The 21,407-nt window shown below is 47.3% G+C and overlaps 1 protein-coding gene, 1 long non-coding RNA gene and 2 other non-coding genes across 7 annotated transcripts in view; 2 read left to right on the forward strand and 2 right to left on the reverse strand.

Annotated features, from left to right (window-relative positions):
• RCSD1 (RCSD domain containing 1) overlaps window positions 1–17,953 on the forward strand; it is a 35,022-nt gene extending 17,069 nt beyond the window's left edge. For 2 of the 4 annotated variants that reach the window (XM_071756704.1, XM_071756696.1), the window contains 6 exons: window positions 7,984–8,091; window positions 10,432–10,521; window positions 11,821–11,892; window positions 13,173–13,376; window positions 14,412–15,075; window positions 15,905–17,953. In XM_071756704.1, the coding sequence (XP_071612805.1) occupies window positions 7,984–8,091; window positions 10,432–10,521; window positions 11,821–11,892; window positions 13,173–13,376; window positions 14,412–15,062 (1,125 nt within the window). In that variant the 3' untranslated portion in view covers window positions 15,063–15,075; window positions 15,905–17,953. The remainder of the gene's footprint in view (window positions 1–7,983; window positions 8,092–10,431; window positions 10,522–11,820; window positions 11,893–13,172; window positions 13,377–14,411; window positions 15,076–15,904) is intronic. The other 2 variants (XM_071756721.1, XM_071756712.1) reach the window with 1 other exon arrangement.
• LOC139802003 (uncharacterized) lies at window positions 3,676–19,516 on the reverse strand. Its single transcript, XR_011728450.1, has 3 exons — window positions 19,254–19,516; window positions 5,530–5,654; window positions 3,676–3,979 (listed from the first exon to the last, which is right to left on the reverse strand). It is a non-coding gene; the product is annotated as an uncharacterized lncRNA (long non-coding RNA).
• A 694-nt stretch (window positions 19,517–20,210) lies between these two features.
• Window positions 20,211–20,282, forward strand: TRNAP-CGG (transfer RNA proline (anticodon CGG)). Its single transcript has one exon. It is a non-coding gene; the product is annotated as a tRNA-Pro (tRNA).
• A 602-nt stretch (window positions 20,283–20,884) lies between these two features.
• Window positions 20,885–20,956, reverse strand: TRNAP-AGG (transfer RNA proline (anticodon AGG)). The gene has a single exon. It is a non-coding gene; the product is annotated as a tRNA-Pro (tRNA).
• Between the last annotated feature and the right edge of the window lie 451 nt (window positions 20,957–21,407).

A 21,407-nucleotide genomic window follows, 5' to 3' on the forward strand; every position in this document is an offset into this window, starting at 1 on the left:
GTGTACTCTCCACTGAAAATATTACTAAAAGAAAGAGTTTCAAGAGGAGACCTGGCATTTTTGTTCCTGTGACATGCATTTCAGTAGTTCTAGTAAAATCTTTGTTAGAGCTCTTGTTTCCATTAAGACTTTAACTGAAGCAAGCTGCTAGATATAACCAGTCACTAACAATATTGACTACCTTGAAGGTAGCATGCGTAATCAGGAGTCCTAACTTCCCCCTGCCTGTCTCCAAAATTTTTGTGTCTAACACATTTTGACATTTTTTTGACATTTCTCAGTCGGTGAGCAGAAGGAAACCTGACTGTGTAGCTATGTAGAGATATGTGCAGAAGAGGGGTGTGCTTGTATCAGAGGAGTTTAAAATCTGCCTTTGGGGTCAGACTGGTCCCAAACCAACTCTGAGGTCCCATTGTGTTCACAGAGTATTCAGAAATCTGGAGCCCAAACTCCAGCATTCACAAAATATTCCCGCAGGCTGCATGTTGCCTTCCCTGGATCTGAAAGACTGAAGACTGAGTCTGTTGCTTTTGACATCAACCAGACACAGAGGCCACTCTGCAGTGGCTGGGGCTTGACCTTAACGTAAAAAAAGCTTCATCTTGGAAGTGCAATGGTTCTGCACTTTCATGAGAGACAGACAGAGGCTTAACACTAATTCCTTTTGCTGCATGTCAAACTAGAAACCTGTTTGCATGACCTTTAAAATGCCAGTTCCTGCAAACAACAGCCAAGGATTTTGCAGCACATGCTGGGATCATCATTATACACCTCAACATACCCTTATACTCTTTCACAGCTGAACTGTATATCCTGATCTCAGCCCCAGAATTCTCTTTGAATCTGCCAAATGGAAATCTTAGAATCATAGAATCATAGAATTGGCTGGGTTGGAAGGGATCTCAGAGATCATCAAGTCTTGATCCACTACCGCTGTGATTACCAGACCATGGCACTGAGTGCCACATCCAGTCTCTTTTTAAATATCTCCAGGGATGGAGAATCCACCACTTCCCGGGGCAGCCCATTCCAATGCTTGATCACCCTCTCAGTAAAGAAATTCTTTCTAATGTCCAACCTAAACCTCCCCTGGCACAACTTGAGACCCCTTGTGCCCTCTTGTCTTGCTGAGAGTTGCCTGGGAAAAGAGCCCAACCCCCCCCTGGCTACCCCCTCCTTTCAGGGAGTTGTAGAGAGTGATGAGGTCTCCTCTGAGCCTCCTCCTCTCCAGGCTGAACACCCCCAGCTCCCTCAGCCTCTCCTCATAGGATCTGTGCTCGAGTCCTTTCACGAGCCTAGTTGCCCTCCTTTGGACCTGTTCCAGGACCTCGATATCCTTCCTAAACTGAGGGGCCCAGAACTGGACACAGTACTCGAGGTGTGGCCTCACCAGCGCTGAGTACAGGGGCAATCTTAATTTCTTTACTCAGCTTTCTGTTGTGTTTCATTCCTGCATCCTGGCAGTGAGGGACTCACAGCAGTTTGAGGACAGTTATTCCTTTTTGCCCAGCCATTTGTTAGTTAGCAGCTTAGATGAAAAGGATGGGGACTCTCTACATGCTGCCATTTTTAAAGCTCACAAAATTTTCATCTGGAATGTGAAATGAGAGTGTTTAGCTTCTGGTAAAGTTCAATTAAAGAACAGACAACAGAAAGAAAGAAGTTGAAAGATACTATTTCTTTTCCAACATTTAGGCTACACCTGAAAGATCTGCAAAATATTCTGGTCGTGTCCTCTCCTGGAAAGTAACCGTGATAAGGCTCTGATATGCAAAGTCTGCAGAGCTAGCCTAGCTCCACTAGAGGAAAGCACAGAAGGGGCTCACACAGTGGTTTTTGCCCTGGTGGAGCACAGCACAGTAACTATCACTCCTGTTGTATAGAGAATGGTAGGAAATGCAGGTAAGAGCCTTGGCTCAGCATCCCAGGGTGCTACAGGCTACACTGACACAATGATGGACAGGACTGGTTATAAGGTATCACAGAGCCACAGCTGCAGTTGCTTCTAGCTGAGTCTTCTGACGGTAATTAAAATTTACCACAACCAGACAAGGATCAAATTCGTTCCCAGAGAAGAGGCCAAGTGAAGAAATAAACCACATAAATCCCTCCTGAACCAGTGAGCTGGAAGGTCTTCAGTGAAAATGATTTGTGAAGAAGGGTAAAGAGTGAGATGGGAAGAAAGATGCTTCACTGGGATGGAGAGGGGTCAGCATAAGATGAAGAGGTTTGTTTATTCAGGGATTACATTTCAAGATGTGTTGCTTCTTAGCCAGGGGCACAGTGCACTGCTGAGCTTCAGTCAGAACAATCATTATGAGATTGCCTTCTAGGGATGAAATAATGGGTTAAGGTGAGTGTGAGCTCACCTACTTCCTGGGCAAGATATGCTAAGCCTGCCTTGATGCTTTTGTGGAACACAAGTAGAATGAGCAGGCTGAGAGTGTGGGTAGCAGCCTCTCCTTATTTTTGCTGCTCAGTTCCTCACCCTGTGATTCAGGTATTTTCCCACCCTCTTGCCTTTCAGTTTGTTCCTTTGGGGGAGTTTGTGTTTTTAATCTACCCTGCTAACTTACCTCTACACTCCCAGTCTGAACAATGTCCCCTTTTCAATGTGATATTGATGCCACTGATGTACTCACATTGACACAGATAAACAAATTGGTTCAGGTTATGTTGGCAGGAGAGTGCAAACTGGGAATCAACTAAATGGGACCTGCAGAGATGTGGTTGAATGAAACTATAAAATACATATTAGAGAGATTTTCCCATCAGTAACTTGGGTTAGGGTTATTTTTTTATTATCTTTTGAATTGTTATTGGGTATTATTTTGACCCTTAAAAAGGTAGAACTGGTCCTAATACTCAGATACGTTTGGTGATGAGTTCATGATGCATTCTCCAGGGTGTAAACATGACCTCTCCAGATAGACAGGAACTGTGCCTTAGATCTGTGTGAATGTTCAGTCACCTCCAGCTGATCTCAGTGGTGGAATCTTTTGATGGGTAAGAGAGAAGAAATTAGCCTATGGAAACAGTCAGCCAATGCTCCACCCAAACTGGTGGAACAGTACGGAAGGAACTCTTACCGTTATCTCTTCTTCCTTGCTTGGTCTGCAAGCAAGTAGGACAACTCCAATTCATCAAACCCCACCTCTGGACAGCAATCTTTTCAGGAGAGAGGCTTCCGCACCTCACTGTAGGGACAGGAGACACCCACCCCCCTCCTTCTCCTGGGAGCTCTGTGTGGAGGCATGTTCCCTCTGCAGCTTAATTGAGCATTCCCAAAATGCTTTCGAAAAGTCTGAGAAGAGCTCTTTTCAGCTAAACTGATTGCAAATGAGTTCAGTTACACTGAAAACAGGCAACTCTATCAGATGAAGGCTGTTTTGCTTCTTATGTGAGCTGGGAGAGTTACCCCCATGGACACAGTATACCCTTTCCCATGTAAACAAGGCCTACAACCCACTGGCTGCTCAAACTCTTACTGAAAGATGAGAAGGGCAGGTGTCGTGTCTGGGAAGGCTTCATGCAGAAAGCGTGTCCTTTGCCATCGGAGGGCTAAGCCAGGCAGGGAAGAGGGAGTCTGCAAGAGGATCTGCTCCCTTCTCAAACCCATTACCTTAATGAGGGTTGGTGCTTTAACTTCAAAGGAAACCACAGTACTGCCTTCAATTGTTTCTTGCTGGACTCCAGGTAGGGTGTGATGGTGGTATAGTTTGACATAAGTAGATTCCTTCTCTTCCTTTCCTTAGCTGAGCAGGTGCTGCAGGTGTAGAGCTTTGCCTCTGCCATGCAGTGAGGAAGACCTTCTCCCCAGACATCTGTGTCCAGCAGGATGCTGCTGTTTGTAGTCAGATTTCTGGAGATCTGTGCCAGAGTATTCATGGAGCTTTTGTGGATGCTTAACGGAACTTCTTCCAAATCACTTGATGCTTGCAGGTGCCCCCAGGGGCCACAGCTCACGCTCAGCTGTGTCCTAGGCAGGAGGGAACAGATCACAGAGTGAAATCTGGTGCCATGGACCAGAACAGCCTTTACCAGCAAACGTGCAAAACTATAACTTTTCTGTCATCTCAGCCCTCTGAATGGGAGGACACATAAGGATACAATTTCCTCAGTCTCTGATCCAGGTGGTTAAAGGGAAGCTCCCCCCCTGCACTCAAGTCTTGCCACACCTCCATCCCCACAGCAGTTCAAGTGCTTCTTGGGCTGTGCTGTGGACGCTACTGCTGAAGTGATTTTGGTTAAAAATAACTTTGTAAAGAGTTAAGGGAAGTATTTTTAGCCAAAATCATTTTAGTAATCCAGTTTACACACAGCCTCACAAACTCACACTGGTGCAAAGGAGAGGAGAAGGGGGAAAGGAAAGGTCAAGGGAGAATGAGCAGCTGGAAATATAAGCTGTGTTTCTGCCAGAACCAGGACCTTATGAAACTGTAGCCTGAAAGCACTGACCCTCTCATTTTCATCTAGCACACGGACAACTGCCTTCTTGTGGCTCAGTGTTGAAAGCTGGGTGCTGAGGATCACTTTCTGGATCTGGTTTCTGTGAGCAGGACACTAGCCTTGAGCCGAGGCTCAGATGCCTTTTTTTGTCTGCCTCTGACACGCTGTATTTGTCATCAGTTTTGCCATGCTAGCTTTTGCTTAGGTAGTTTATATGTGAAGCAATTAAAAACCCCATCAGAGTCATGGGGAAGCTTTGCAGAGCTTGTGTGAGCACAGGTTATGTGAAGACAGCCAGGACAATCGACTTACATGAGAACTGCAGCAGGAGGTTGTGTCTACAAAAGTCTTAACAAGGAAGGGAGGGATGTGGAGGGCAGGAATTGGTCTCAAAACTACATCTAGATGCAGCTGCATGAGAAAAGGGGTGACAAGTGATGATAGCTTTCAGTAGCAAGTGGGTAGATCATGACCAAGTGCTAGTGGAGGGCTAGTGGGGGACTGTTTGAGCCAGTTTTGCTCCAGTCCCAACAGGACATTCAGATTAATCTCAAAAAACACCTCTGGTTTTCAAGTTTTCCCCAGGTGTCTTTGCAGTTTTGATTTCACAAGAAATTCCTTGTCTGTAGTGACACTCCCTACCTGTAACTCAAATCCATGATCTTCAAGAAAAGCTCTTTGTATGTTCCCAAACAGGATACACAGAGAAATTCTTTGGTCTTTTGACCTGTTTTCTGTGGGCCTCTAACATGCACCTTCTTTCAGCTGGTGCCCATGGAGGTTCAAAAGGCTCTAACAGGAGAACTGGCAAATGTCACTGAGCAAGGTAATGACATTGCCATACTGAGGGGTCCCCTCTGTTATTACTCCTGTATCAGGCATCTTTATCAGCCCTACTGTGTTCTGGCACATTAAATTGCATTAAATTACCAGTGAAGTTGGACTGTGATAGCCAGGGTTGACTGTGCCACAGCATCCAAGCATCTTTGGTCAGAGAGCTTCCCAGCAGCCTTGAAAAGGTACAGCAGGAATGGCAACCTGTGAGAGAAGCAGGGATCTCTGCTAAAAACAGTGGCATACCTTCAGGACCCGGGAAGTCAGGGAGATGGCATTCTCCTTGCAGTTCAAGGAAGCAAATGTTTTGCATCCAAGTGTCCTGGTACTGCCCACTCCCTTGACTGAAGACATGGAGCCTGGCACACCGTCTAGGGAAAATAAAATGTAGAAAAAGCTGGATACAGGACAGTAATGTAATTACCAGAAAGGATCTGAGAAAGGACTTTTCCTGTTGCAGAATGCACAGTGTAATCAGAGAGCCTGCAGCTGACAGTTTCAGAAGGACACAGCCCATGGGCTACCTTTACTAATCTTAGAATGGCATGTTCACTGCTTCCTGCACCCAGCCAGCAAGCTTCATGCCAGTGAGAGCTGCGTTGCAATCTATGCCTGCTACCAGCAAAACAAGAACCACGTGGAATCATTCCAGCCTCACAGCTTTGGTCAGATCCAGAGAAGGGAGCTGTGTTTTCACACTGTAACCCAAAAAAAAAAAAAAAAAAAAAAAAAGGAAAAAACAAGAGGTCAAAGAAGCCAAGAGGAAATGCATTGTATTTTCAGGGTAGAGGTGAAGGGCTACAAAAGATTCTCTTAGAGAAAAATGCTCAGCCTCAGCTGAGGCTACAGTTCAGGCATCTGTTCTGCCATGCCCAGTTATTCTGGGAGCCTCCCAATCCATCCTGCTTTCCTCAGGTTCACAGCATGGAGCCAGCCTGCAGCTGGGATCCGCTCTCCCTGCCCACTTAACCCAGCCATCATTTTTCATGTAAAGCAGGTTGTCCTGCTGATCTAGTTACCTCCCCTTATTTGCCACTTCCTCTGCCTGTAATTACTCCAATGAAGGTTGAAAAGATGGAGGGAAGGTACTAGAACTTCACTGAGAGGAGACAGCTCGATGCAGCTTTTGTGGCTGGATGGAGGAAGGCTGGTCTGAAGTGCTCCCATAGGAAGATTAAGGGAGAAAATGTAGTCAGGACCCTGGAAACAAGTAACAACAGATATCTACGGGGGCTTGTGGGCCTGGGAGAAGGAAGATAGCATTTATTGGTTGCTACAGCTCTCTGAGAAAGGCCTTTTTCTACAGTGCTAATGGACCCTGGTAATGCTGCTCATCTAGGTATTTCAGACTAGAGGTTGGTTCATGATGCACTGTTGCTCGGGCTGATCCTTAGTGTAGCCCCCTTGATTTCTTTTAATCTAGAAACTAAGTCTAGAAACTAGGAATCTAAGGCAGTCCTTTCTTTAATATTGTTTCAATTTTCCACAGCTATTTCTCCACCCCCTGTATTGTGGTGACCCACACCACCATAAGTGGACCAGACAGGTGTTTTCAGAGCCTTTCACCTCCAGTGATGCTGAAGGAATGGTTGTGTTAAAGAGATAGCAAGTCCCTCCCTGGCAGAGCATCATAAAGGGAAAAGGGCATCAGTGGCACCTTTGGAGAAATTTATACATTTGAGAAATGTATTTCTCCAGCAACAGCCTTTGGGGAAACTTTCTGACAGAGAAACAAAAATGTATTGAGGGAGAGCAGAGAGAAGCACAGTGCCAGTCACGGGTTCACGGTGGTGGTACAGGGAGCAGAGGTATGAGCTTCCTTCCAGGTTGATGGTTCATGGCCTGGTTTGTTGTTTTGAGGTCTCCACCTCCTAACAAAACAAGGATTGTTGGATAGTTGTTCTCAGTTCCTTTGCTTTAGTTTTCCCTGGCATCAGGTATTAGAAATGAAGAACAAAGGTTTCCTTTCATCAACTTTGATTTGAAGGCTTTCTACTCATATTGCTTGATACACACATAGCAAAGAAAACAAGGTATATGTGAGATGACACTGGAGCTGTGTGCTGTGGGAAGAGCTGCACCGTCCAGTTTACAACAAGCCTCTGGCTTCTCAGCCTGTTTTCAGCCTAGGGGAGGGGAAGCTTCTCTCAGCCCTGGTATTTCCTCCCTCCACCCCTCCCTCACGCCTGATCTGCCACTGCCAAAAAAGCAGACAGCACAGGGACATCCCCAAGCAGATGCTGGCTTGCTGTGAGAGCAGGGAATGTCTTCATGCAGCAGAACCACTGGGAAATGAAGGGTGTCGGTGCCCAGCAAAGAAAGATGTGAGGGCTGAGAAGGTGTATGGGAAAAATCCTTTACTGCCCTGTTCCATCTGCTCACTGTAAGGAAAAGATGAAGAACAGATACTTGGCTTGAAATACTTAGTTTGCTTCCAGTGAAAAATACTGAGTGTAGGCTCTTCAGCTAGATCTGAAAGACTCTGTGTGAATTACTGTTTTTCTGGGATATTTGAAAACACTGCAAGGTCCTGTCTTCCCAAACCTCTTGCTCTCAGACTACATGATTGATGCCAGATGTGAGAAACTCTGCTTTAAGTCCATGCTTACTCTTGAAATTTATACCACATACACAGGCTTCTCTTTAGCCTGCTTACTTTTCTCAGCCTTTGCTCATAACTTCTTTTTTCCAATTTGTCAGAACAGGCCAGCAGAGACCAACTCAGAGGTGGACAAGTCAGCTTCACCCTCAGTGGCTCAGCTAGCAGGGAAGTTCAAAGAACAAGCAGCCAGTATCACTGGAAAAGAGGTAAGGAGATCCACAACCACCAGCAGGCAACTCAGTGGGTAATGAGACACTCACCTCTGCCTGTAGAAGTTAGATCATTGGTGATCTGAGCTTGAATCCACCTTGATTTTGAATCATTGAAAAGGATTAGTCTCCTAGTGCCATGAAATCTGTAACAGTCTCTTCCATGCATTGCTGACATGCAGACAAGTTTGTTGCTAGAGCCCCACCTCAGGACAACCAGACACTGTTACTGAGACAATATAAAGCCAGGTAGTGTACACCTGTGTCCCTAACAGTAGCTGACAGCAAGCATGTACTATCTGGGCTGGCTTTCGTGGGCAAAGGGTAACAATGAATAATGAAATAGCTAATACTGAGCCACAGAAAAAGAAAGCAAGCAACAGATTCTGCAGTGTAGAAGCCAGTGGCAGGTCACTAGTTCCTTGTTCACAAAAGGAGGTGGTTTCCTTCAAGTACTGCTTTCTGTAGAGGTCTGAGAAAGAAAGCTGTCTCTTTACTTGCCTTCATTACCTCTTCCCAACACTTCAGACTCTGTGCCTATCTCTGTCATGCTTAAGCTTTATTTTACTGAAAGCCCACTATGCCAAGCGTTGCCTCACAAGCTATCTTTGCCCAGGTAAGCAAAGCACTCAAATACCTCTGTTAGGAAGAAAGGGTACCTCAGAGTGTTGCTGGTGGAGGTTAACATTTTAGAAGAGTCCCCTGTGTCATTATGCACTTTTTTAGAAGCATCAGTGTTTACTGGTGGCCCTCTTCGATCAATGGGTGCCCTTTAAAACAGAACTGCTTCCTTCTGCTGCTCAGCTGATTTCAGCAGATCTCAGGCTTGAGCCTAAGAGGATACTCCCTGCCACCCATCTGGGCTACAGCTGGATGCAGTAGTGACCTCTGTCCTGCTGGGCTGGCATGTCACTGTCTATCAGAGGTTAGCATTCTCATAGTTGAGCCCCAGGATGGGAATAGCCAACCTCTTCCCATGCACTTTTTCCCCCCTCTAGTCTGCCAGTACAGGACTCTGTCCATCCCGTTACAGTTGTTTCCTCTTTTGAAGGTGTGGGATTTAATTGCACTCAGTCCCTCACCCTTAAGAAGGCACCAAGTTCCCAGACCTCTCTTGTGTTATCTGCAGACCTCTGCTGCTCCCAAGCTAAGGCAGCGTGGAGGGGCCTCACAGAGGAAACTAATTTTCTCCAGAGACAGCAGAGGACAAAGTTTCCTGTCTTTCCTCTCCAAGCCATCTGTCACTTCCCCACCAGCTTTCTCAAGCTGGCTTCAGATTGTCTTTAACCCTTGCTTGACCGATGTCAGCAAAGGGAACCTATCAACCAGAGAACCTCTGAAACATTTACTCTGGCACAGCACAGCATTTCATAGTTGCAAAACAGTGGGTTTTCATTAAGACATGCTGTTATTGCTTCCTAGCATGATGTAAGGGGAAGGGCAGGCTGCCCTTGGCTGCTTAGAGACACAGCATTGCCATGGCTGGGTGCAGCAACATCAGAAGTTAAGCAACACCAGGTTCTTCAAGACAGCCAACTCTAAAGAAGGCAAGGACACCATAATCCAGATTTTCACATGCCTGCCTGTTAGGAGGTAAAAATATTATTCAAATATTATATTGTGGATATTATCCAAGATCCACAATATTATCCAAGTATTTTTTCTGTTAACACTCAAAAAAAGCATGTTAACAGCTTGAGACTACAAACCTGGCATAAAACCCAAGACAGTTTGTCATCACAGCAAGTTATGAAGAGGCAACTCCATAGGTATTGTGCTATGTGTCTCTTACTTCCTAGTGAGCACTCTGTACTTCTGAGAGCTCATGGACACGTAGAAGGAACCAGTGTCCCCTGGAGAATCTGTTTTTCAGTCAAATTACTGTTACAGATAAGATCTTGTCTCTGCAAGCTGCTTTTCATCATAAGAGAGAAACAAATGGGGCTGGAGGACATATTTAAAAAGCTGGGATTCCCCTTTTTGCCCCTAAGATATATCAATTGAAGATGAAGCTTCTGGAAAGGCTTCTCCACCCTCCCTACCTTAGAAGACTGTCCTTTGTACAAAGGCTGAAGCCTTATCATTCATGCTGTGGAAAGAGGTATAGACTACTTTTACAACACTATCATTGGGTTTGAGATGCTGTAAGCACACCTAGCATGCCAGCCACATGTCCATATGCTAATTTTTGTGCTGCCTTTGGATGTTTCCTTTAGGCAAGCTGAGCCCTGATGTCCAAGTAGGTCACTTTCTGAGCATGCTCTTGGTGCTTCAATTTCACTTCTTTTTATAAAAACTGATTTCTCTGCTGCTGAGTTGGTTGTGTTCTTCTCTTAGGTACCACCACATAAGCCAGCTCGGAGGAAACCACCATGCTCCCTTCCATTGTATTCCCACAAAACTGAGACAAGTGATAATGATGAGCAAGTGAGTATCACTTTACTAGGGGTACAAGGTCTCTCCTCTCTGCAGCCTGTTCTCTCCTGAGACATGAGATTGGAGGTGGCAGAGAGGTCAAGCTGTAGAGCAAAAGAGATCTGTCATGCAGCTTACACACCCATACTGACTCAGAGTCAGCTCCACACTGCTTCCCACTCCTGTGGTGTGGTTGAAAATCCCATTTCTACTAGTTTTGCTTTTACCCTTAGAACACTGACGGATCCACCCCTTAGCATCTTTCAAGTGCTTTAAAGCAGGAACTGCAGGCGTTTATTTAGATTTGACCATCACAGCGAGCATCCATGCTGTTTGTTGCCTTCAGATGAACTCCACCGTGACTATAAAGGCATATTAGTTCTATCCTTGAAAACTTCCCTTCAGTAAAAGGGAATAATTAATCCAGATTGAAGAATGGTTTTGTCAGCAAGACCCACAGAATATTGTCTTGTGGTGTCCTTCATAACCCAGTAGAGTCCCAATAGGCTGGCAGCTACTCACTGAAGTTTACGCACAAGCCCTTTGCAGTGACTTTTGTCCTTCTGTATTTCAGAGTACGAGCTTTACCCACCAAGTTGCACATTGTCACCTGCCCTTAACAAGGAAATGGTTCTTTGTTTTTCTTTTCTCACAGCTACAGGCTCTAGCTACCTCCATGCCAAAGAAGCACAAGCTTTAAATTATTAGATTCCTTCATTTTCCTGAAAAAAAAAGCAATATGCCCCTTCTCAAAGCAATGCTCTCCCTTTCTCAAACTGTTCTCAGCTTTTCATAGCTATGCCTTTCTGGCCACTTATGCCTTTCCTGCCCATACTAATTAGATACCCTTTAAATTTGTCGGTCAAGTGGTGGCAGAAAGTCTTTCCTATTACAAAAAGTTAACAGTATTTAACAACATTAAGGCTTGTACCCTTTAAGAAGTAGAATATTAATCTGTCTGGTCCTCAAACAATGCCAGGGGAAACTGTGTCATAGGTTATATACCTTAGTGAAGGCCATGTAACAGCAAAGCATCACCTAACTCAGATACTTCAGCCAGAAAGCAGACAGCCACCTTTTATCCAAGAGGAAGGATACATATATGCAGAGCCCTAGGATGGCTACATAACAAGAGGGCAACAGGGTCAGGAAAGAAGCAAGCAAACTTTTGTGAGAAGATGCTAGGTGAGGCTTCATATGTTCCCCTGCTAGAACTTTCTGCTTATCTCTTCCAAGTTTTTGTTCTTCATTGTATTTCCTCTTTTTCACCTACTTTACTGTCACTTTTTCATGTTTCATTTTGTTTTGCAGAAGCGGTCTCCAAATGCTTGCCCTGTTCCCAAGGTCAAAGTGAAAAGCTCTCCTATGATTGAAAAGCTGCAGGTAGGTCCTGGAATAGCCCACATGGCTGCCCCAGCAAATTAGAACTGATTGGCACTTGTCATGGCTTCTTCACTTGCAGAGCAGCCACAGGAATCCAGGAGCCACGGGTGACATCTAGGTAAGCAGGGCAGCGGCCTCACCAACAAGGGCCCAGTCCCACAATTACACAAACAAGGAAGGCAGAGAAGGTCTGGTGATGGTAACTAGCATTAGAAACAGTCCAGTGATCCTCAGGCACATCCATGGGCAGGGCAGTGCATGGGTCAGGATCATTTGGATCTGTGGGGTGGGCATGGCAGCAGCACAGCTCAGATAGGGAGCAGGGGCAGGAGCCTCACTTTAAATGTGAAAGAAAGTGAGGGAAACCCTGGATGAAATGTCTTACAGCTCTTCCTTTGCAGCAATCTAAATCAGACTGAGTCACCTGCACCCTACCAGGGTGCTGGCCTTGAGCACAGGCAGTTAAAATCCTGGCAGTGGGGTGTGCACTCAGGGCTCTGGCACATCCCTATGCATGCCTAGAAGTTCTGTGCTTCCCTTGCCTCAATTGCCCCAGTGTTCACAAACACACCCAGTGCTTCATGCCCTTTTTGTATCTCTCAGCAGCACCTGATTCATGACATTGAGAGCAGCTCAGCACTTGGTAGCCAATAGACACAGTGTCCTGCCACTGCCAGCTGCTCTCCTGGCAGCACGTGTGACTCCCAAGCACGGTGCCTCCTGGCTGCCCTGACACAACCAAAGCCTATTCATAGCACTGTCCCTGTCCATGCACCCAAGGACATTTGCCTATGGCCACCAGGAAGTGTTTTGCCACAGTTAATCATGACACCTTTCCATGGTCTTCTCAGAACTGTGCAGATCATTCAGAGGACCTGCAGATAGATCAGGCTTGAAAATGTGAGGTCTGCTTGGGCACACAGAGGGATGGTTTAAATCTCAAAGTGGCTGCTTGTTCAGAATTTCTCCTGGCTCAGCCACTGCAGACCGTGGTGGCTTGGCTGGGTCACTGGAAAATCCCCAAAAGCCTCAGGATGACAAAAGGATACCTCCCGCGATCCAGCTGCTGGGGAAGGGCAAATGTCCAGTCATAACTCCTCTGCCTGGACTTGTTTGTTGACAGTGTCACCAGGAGAGACCCAAAACCAGTAGGTATGTGGGTTGTGACAGCTGAGAGATGTGGCAGCTCCCGCGGCAAGACCGAGGGTTCCTCCATGTGGTTACCGCTTGTAGTACATGCCAGTTTCACACACAGAAGTGACGGGAAATTTTCTTTGCAGGCCAATCTGGCTTTTGCTCCAGCTGCTCTGCTGCCGGGAGCATCTCCCAAAAGCCCTGGTCTGAAAGCCCTGGTTTCTCCGTTCAGCACCCCTCCCTCAACGCCCAGCAGCCCAGGGGTTCAGTCCCAGCCTGGTGAAGTGCAGGAGACACCCGTCAGCTTTGATCAACCACCAGAAGGCACTCAGCTGCAATTCTACAACAAGGTAGAACGTGTGCTAGGGTTTCTCCACCATAGTGGGATAAAGCTTGCTTATAGTTTGGGGATGAAGGGGAAGAGCAGGCTGTAGCCCTCAGTCCTGCTGTAATAGTGTGCATTTGTGGCCAACTAGATCTGTGCTGGGTTCAAAACAGTCTTTCAGTGTAGCTCTCTGGAGCCTCCTCTCTGCACATAGAGCTTCATCGTCCAGCAGCTCCAGTGGCCTTCCTGCCACAATGGCTAAAGAAAAAGGGTGAATTTCTTCACTGAAAGGGTTGTCAGGCACTGGAAGAGGATGGCTGAGTCACCATTTAAAAGAGTATTTAAAAGATGAGTAGCTGTCGTGCTCAGGGACACGATTAGTGGTGGACTTGGCAGTGCTAGGATTAATGGTTAGACTTCATGATCCTAAAGGTCTTTTCCAAAGAAATTATTCTATGATTCTATGACTTAGTCACTTCAGCTCATCAGTAACAGGCTGGCTGGTACCTGGACAGGGAGCACTGTGAGGAAGTGATGCCACATGCCAGCAAAAGCCAAAGGAGGCTGAGATGCAGTTTAGGGAGCTGAACTGAGCACAGTGGTTAGCCAGGTGTCCCACAGTGTGCACAACACTTCAGTGGAGAACTATAGCCTGGGTTCACCACCATCAGCTGCAGTGCAGACTCCTTCCTCAGCAACCAAGCTGCCAAAAGTAGAAAAGGTTAACACATCCCAAATCAGCAGCATCTGCATAATGGATGCAACATCTTAGGTTTAGGGTTTGACTTGGAAATGGAGTCACAATTTAAACTGGGACAATGATGCCCAGTACCATGTTTACAGAAGGAAAGGAGGCATGTATTAGGCAGCCACTTGTCATATAAAGCAGTCTCACAGCTGCAGAGAGCCCTCTTCTCCCTGCCTCTCAGTGGCAGAGCAGGAAAATTGAGGCGAACAGAGTAGCAATCAAGTTTCCCATGGTATTTTCCTCTGTTCTGCTTTCCTGCTTTCCAGTACTGCTCTCTTGACTGATTCAATATCTGCTTTTTCTGCCTTGAAGGTGCGGACGAGGGGATCAATAAAGCGCAGGCCTCCCTCCAGGAGGTTCCGAAGATCTCTGTCTGAGTATGGAGAAGTGGAAGATTTAGGGGTCATCATCTCCTCTCCAGAAAATGGTGCCAAGGAAGATGAAGATGAGGTGTTTGGGCCCAAGGGCAAGACACAGGAGGTAGAAACAGAGAGCAAAGAGGAAAAGAAACAGATGGTGTCTGATGAGAAGCCCCCCTCAAGGGAAGGATCCAGGAGATCAGATGATGAAGAAAAAGGGGAAAAACAGGCAGAGGAAATGACTCCTTGCAAGAGTAACACAGGGGATACAAAGGAGAAGGAGGAGGTGTGTCAAGGGTCCTCGGGGGAGAAGAACTCTCTCCAGCTTCCCTCTGGAGACAAGGAGGAGAGGGTGTGTGAGGGTCCCCAGGGAGAAGAGCATCAAGGAGGTGCCTGTGACCAGGAAAAGGAGGACAAGGAAAAGGAAGAAGCTGAAACTAAAGCTGAAGCCGAAGTGAAGGAGACCAGTGAGAGTACAGATGCACAGAGAACGTCAGACACTGAAGAAACACCACTGGCACCCCAACCACTGCAGGACACAGTGGGTTTAGAGACTGACAGTGAGCCTTCAATGTCAGCCACGCAAGACCAGAACACAGCTTAACTGTGACACACAGGTAAGATGGGTCAGCTCCTAAAATATTAGAGGGTTTTGCTTACTAATGAAGATGGCAACTGTGACAGAACACACCAACATTTCTGCTGCTTCCCACACCTCAAGAGGATCAAATCTTGGGCCTGCGGAGGCTGCAAGGCAGGATATCTAAAACAACCAGCCCTCCGGGGGTGTTACAGAGGGAGAGGATGGAAAAACAAAGCTGACTGGGGCTTCAGTAAAACAGAAGGACTCTGCTCATTAGGAACCCTGTCCAATTGCTGTTTTGAAAGCAATTTGAAAATACTTACAGTACAAAGCACTTTTCCCAGCAGTAACCATGTATATACTATATCAATATGCCTCCTTGCATATACATATTTATATGCATGTGTGCACATGTTGTATATATACATGCATACAAATATCCATTTGTATTTAGCTTGTTAGCTTTGCCAGCAAAAAGTGTTTCCACACATACCAGCTTCATGATCTGCCCTGGAAGCATGCAAACACAGCCATTTGCCACTTGAAATAAAAGAGGATTTCTACTGGCTAAAGCAAGGTTTGTTCCATGTAGCATCTTATGTATTCTCTAACCAATGATAAAGTAGTTGCAGATGCCCAAGCAAGAATCTTATTCCACCTCAACCACCTGTCTCCTCTTCCAATGCCTCCTTGGTTTGGCATGGTGCAACTGAAGGAAGCAGGCTGGTGCTCAGGCTGCAGCTTGCCTTTTTGTCCTAGCATGGACATTACTCAAGTAACCCCAGGTCACAGGCTACCCAGGAATGTATTTACTCAGACCCATGATTATTTTTCATCATTTCCTTACTTTTCTCCTCCAAAAGGACATACCAAATCAGGGCACAGGAGACTTAACACCTGAATAGGAACCATCTAACACAATCAAGGTGGAAGCTACTGGAAACCCCTCAGTGGCAGAAGAGGAGCAGAATATGGATATCCTCTGAGGTCCAGACTCATCCTGAAGCTGAGTGGCTGCTCCCTGGCTCTCTGCTTTGCACCATCATATTTTGGAACAGTCAGAACAAGAGACTGGCTTGCAGTCACTTCGAAGTTTAAAACTGGGGTGCTGGCTGATGTTCCTAAGTAATACTCAAGCACTGAGAGACCTGATAGGTGCTGTGCTGGAGCTGACAGCCACTACCACTCCTAGGTCCTCTTCTCCTTTGTCCAACTCCAAAATGTCCTTCTCGTCTCCCCTGCATTGGTCTTAGACAAAGTCAATCAATTACACATGTACATGTATGGTGAATTTTTGAGAGCTTGTTTTGAAATATTTTGTGCTTTCAAATTTCAGTAAAGAATGTTTTAACAGTAGGAAAAAAAATGCTTTCTCCATATATGCTGTATTGCAGACAATGTGAAACCTAAACATGGGGAAAACTCTTAGGACATTGTTCATAAAACACAAAATCCCTTTGAAGTTGGAGTTGAACTGTGAAATCAGATGATCTGTGAAACAGCTAGCCATGGTGGGCTGTGTGCTTCAACTTCATGGTGTTTTTGGTGCTGGTGGAAAGTAACAACCATCAGATTTGATGTAAAGAAAAGATGTGCTGCATAGGTCAATATGGTAGATTTTCTTATCTGGCTCTTTGTTCCAGTCTAGATTTGGATTTAGAAGTGCCACCTGTCCATTAGTCTTTCATCTCTTCCAGACTCTATCCAGCCTTTTGATTCCTTTTCAAAATTATTTTTTGTGTGGCCACCAAGTGGCACTCATGAACAGTGGCTTGCTGGAAACAGCTAATTCATTTTATGTGTGTCAAAAAAGAGGTCTCAGGTGGCTGATTTTCCAGTCATATGGCCTGACTGTATATGAATTGGTTAAGGACAGACAGCCAGTCCCTCCTGAGTTTTTGGACTAGTTTTGCGTTGACTAGCAGTTAAGGTAGCAGTTAAGTCATGGATCTGGTAGCTGCAAAACAAAAAAAACTTTTCCATCTGGAGAGTATTTGTTACCCATAAAAAATAAGTTATTCAGGGAAAGATAGATAACAGACCCTCACCTGACCAGTTTCTTGACAGTGGTGCTTGAAGCGGTGTCTGCAATACTGAATAAAAAGCTGGATCCAGGCCACGGGGCTCAAGTCCACAATGTGACATGAAGCTATGGAAAAGTGTAGCTGGAGACAGCAAGCCAGTATCAGAAGCTGAGTCAAGGAGTCACCTAGCTGTGAGGTGGTGTGAACCACCAGGAGCCAGTGCTTGAACCTGCTGCCAGCCACCAAGTACCCACCAACACAGCTGCAGAGACCAGGGGCAGAACCAGCTAGCTCCTCTTCATCCCTCACGAAGCAGCTTCTAGCAAACATTAAGCTGAGCAGAGTCAGAGGCTTGGGGGTTGCCCCTGTCTCTCTGGGCAGGCACAGGCATTTTACACAACACAGTCCACATCTGTCCTTAAGTGGGTTCTGCAACAGAGCAGTGTTACAAACCCCTGTTCCAAAGGGACATCCCCTTTCTATTCAGTTCACCAGCTCTGAAATCACAAGGAAAGAAATGGCTCTGTGACCTGCCTTTCACCCAGGTGAAAGCACCAAGTTGTCATTTGCTGAGAATGAGCAGCATTGCCCCTCCTGCATAGCATGGGCCTCTTGGCAGACAAAATCCCCACATATTTTTGAGCCATGTTGTGGAGGATTGTTGCCTTTGAATCCATTTTAATGTGTTTTTTAGTTTGTATTCCAGGGCAGGTGCTATCATATGCTATACCCTGTTTCTTCTCTCAGCAGAGAGTCACATCTGAGTGACTGATTGTGCCTTACTGTATATATAGATATATGTGTGCCTGTTTAAAGAATGTGTGTCCCCAGCAAGGGAATGGAAATCCCAGAGAGAAACAGAAGAAATAAATGGTAAAACAAAACCAATCCAAACCAATCTGTGTGTTTCCTTCTGGGGAGATGAAAGAGCCTGAGAGAGGATGGATAGAGCTAGTAGTAACAGGCAAAATAGGGGAAGGATTTCCACAGCCACCAGAAGTTTTGGTTTGAATCTGTGTAATTTTTCACTTTTGGGGACCAGTAAATAACCAGTGTGCTTAATTCACAATGGAAGGTGTTCTCTGGGACAAGCAGTGACACTGAAGACTACCTCACTCCCAGCCACAGCTATGTAGGTATCTAGGAAGTGAAGAAAGCAAAGCCATGTAGCCTAGTGCCATCTATTCAACAGCTCTCTTGTTCAGGGGAAGAGTGAAGAAACGAGGCAACTCAGTGATCCTTCCTGTGACGTTTCCCAGCTCATAGCAATCAACTCTTGAGAGATTTTCTGTGCCAGAAGTTGCATCACCATCTTTATCCTTGATGGCTTTACAAGCTGCAGGGAAAAAAAGATGCCTGTTTCTCAGCTGAAGGCATCCACACATCCCTCTAGGCAGGCAGTGCATAAACCTTGGCCTGTTTCAATGCCAAGTGAGAGCAATTTTAGAGAAGATTCTGCAAAACCAGAAAATACATGTGAGCTTGTATCCCTGCCCTATCCATACTATCAGAAAATGTCAGCCTGGGCAGTGTGATCTTGTATCCACAAGGTGTACAGAATCAAAAAGTTTTGAGTAAAATGTAGACCGCACCTTGGTTTGGTGTATAGGGCAGGGGCACCTGTTGAGATTTATATGTATCTGTCAAATTCCTGAGGCAGAAGTATATAATGTCAGATGTAAGGACAGGTGATTGAACAGAAAAATGCCCTCATTAAGAAAAATCTCATATAATTTATGCAATTCCTCTGGTGAATGGTGCCTGAAAGATAATAATAATAATAAAAGAACAAATCTTACTGGCCAAAAGACCTTTAAAGTGGGGGAAAGGATGGAAAACAAAGCAATAATAAAATGGAGAAAGGAATGTAACAAAAGAGCAAGGAGACCCTTGCAGTTGTGTTTGGCTGGGATCTTTTATCGTTATTTTTCAAATGGACTGTGTTTAAGCTGTAGTGTGAGCCACAAGAAAGTGCTGGATGGGTCAGGACTCAGACCAATTACTGATGGGAGCATTAAGGTTTTTTTAAAATATTTGGGAAGCAAGGGTGGCTGTTATAGAGGTGTGGAAACATGACAGGGAAGCACGTGAGTGACAGGAGGCATTGTCAGGATATACTGCATCAGAGACCAAGTTGGAGCCAAAGAAGCTGGGAAGAGAGGGGTCCCAGAGTAGCCACCAGCATTACCTTTGATTTCTGAACCAAGTAAAACGCTCCCAATTCTGAATCACTTTTCCCAGAAGCCAAAGGCCCTTTGTTAAGCCATTTCCCTTGCAGGCTCTGACAGGCCCTTATAGCCACTCCCAGGGCCACTTGGTGGAAGGAACCCAACCAGCTTCCTCCAGCAGGTTATGCCAGGCCACAAGCCCCCACCTCACCCACTCAGGGGGGCTGCAGCTACCGGAGGATTCGTAGACCCTTGGATACATAGTGACGTGTGTACCCCACAGACACGGCCCTACCCAGAAGGAGGGTGCAGGGGGAAGAACCTCCTGTGTGTCTGTCGGGCTGTCTGTCTGTCTGTCCGTCCGTCCGTCCGTAGCTTCGGCTCTGAAGGGAGCGAACCCCACCGCGCTCACACCCCGAGGGGGCGCAGCGCCTCACGGAGAGCACGGCACGGGACAAACCAAAACAGTTCGAGGGGGGCGGTGGTGGCGGTGGGGATGTGGGTGTGTGTGTGTGTTTCCCATTCCCCCCTTCCCCTCTACTGAGAATGAGCTCGCCCGGTTCCGAACCCAGGCGGCCTTGCCGGCCGCGGGGAGCTCGTTCACCGGACACCCCATACCCCCCCGGCTCTCGTCGGCAAAGCGCAAGAGCGGTATCTGCGCAGCTGAGCGCCGTGGGGGCCTCTGCTTCCACCCCTGCCCTTCCCCTCCCCATCCCCAACGGGGACTCAGAGTCGTCTCTACCGAGCGGAGCCGTAGGGACTGGGGAAAGAGTCACGGATTTCCGTAGCGATGTGAGGGTGGGAGCAGGCGGAGATGGCAGCAGCCTCGGCGGTTAGAGAAGCGAACAGCGGCCGCCGAAGCGGGGGGCGCAGCGCAGAGCTACGGAGGCAGTGGAAGGCGGTACCTTGTGCTTGGGCTGGGCAGGAGGGGGCGGGGAGTAAGTGAAGTATTGAGCTCGGGAAGTAGAAAAGAGAGCGGCTCGTTGGTCTAGGGGTATGATTCTCGCTTCGGGTGCGAGAGGTCCCGGGTTCAAATCCCGGACGAGCCCGCGGGAAGGAGTGCCGTGAGGCGTCTCCTATTTTGCTTCCGCGATATATTCCCCTATCTGGGTTTTTGTCGCCTCAGCACCTCGGAGCTCGCCCGCGGCGGGAGGACGGGCTCGGGCGAATGAGCCGGTGGCGGAGAGGAGCGCCAAGAGCCGTGGTGCTTTCGCGGAAAGGCTGCGGTTTGCGAAGGCAATGCCGCCGTGGGAGAGCCAGGTGAGCCCTGGGGCGAAGGAAGAGGAGGAGCCCGACCTCAGCCCCGTCTCGTCGGGGGTGCGCGGGACGTTAGGGAAGGCGAGGCAGGAGGCAGCGGCCTAAAATTGGGAGTAACGGCGCCGTGTGAGGGGCGAAAAGCGGGCGTCAGACAGATTGACAGCTTCGGTGGGAGTTATTAACGCTTATTCCTCGCATTAAAAGGGAATGTGTCTTTTTGTAAGTCCTAGCAGTGGCCTTTTGCTGCGTGTGGGAGCCGCCGCAGTCTACCCCGGGGAGCGGCGGGAGGACAGCGGGGCACCTCACCGGCGCTAACAGGGAGTGAGGTGGGGAAGGGGGAGCTGCAAGGGGAGAAAGGTAATTTTTAAAAATTTAATAAAAAAGGAAAAAAAACGGGCTCGTCCGGGATTTGAACCCGGGACCTCTCGCACCCTAAGCGAGAATCATACCCCTAGACCAACGAGCCGCTATAGTAAGCGTCCTTTCTCAGTGGTCGAGGAAGGCTGGAACCCTGCCCCGCGGTCCGGCCCTCCTGGAAGCTCTTCCCCTCGCCCCGGCGCCCGCCCTGCCCTGCCTTGTGTGAGATGCCTGCAGGGGGAGGCGGTGCCGACCTCGGGCTGAGCAGGAGCGGGCTGCTGGGACTCGGAGGGGTCTTGCTAAGCCTGAACGCTCTCCTCTCCTCCTGCCGTGCCTGCGAGGTGGTAATAGAGAAGGGATGAGAAGCCTCCAGCAAACCGTGTTACACAAACGAGAGGTGGTAAGCGGGCTTCGTGCCGGCAGGCTGGTTCTAGGCTGTAACCTGACTCTCAGATGAGAATGTTCTTTTGCAGTGGCTGTGTTGGAACAGCACAAATGAACCTCAGGTGCACAGACTGTCCTGCTTTTCTTTTGCAGTGCTCCATGTTACTAATGAGGCC

The sequence above is a fragment of the Heliangelus exortis genome, chromosome 1 (genome assembly GCF_036169615.1).
Source record: "Heliangelus exortis chromosome 1, bHelExo1.hap1, whole genome shotgun sequence".
NCBI classification, from domain to species: Eukaryota; Metazoa; Chordata; class Aves; order Apodiformes; family Trochilidae; genus Heliangelus; species Heliangelus exortis.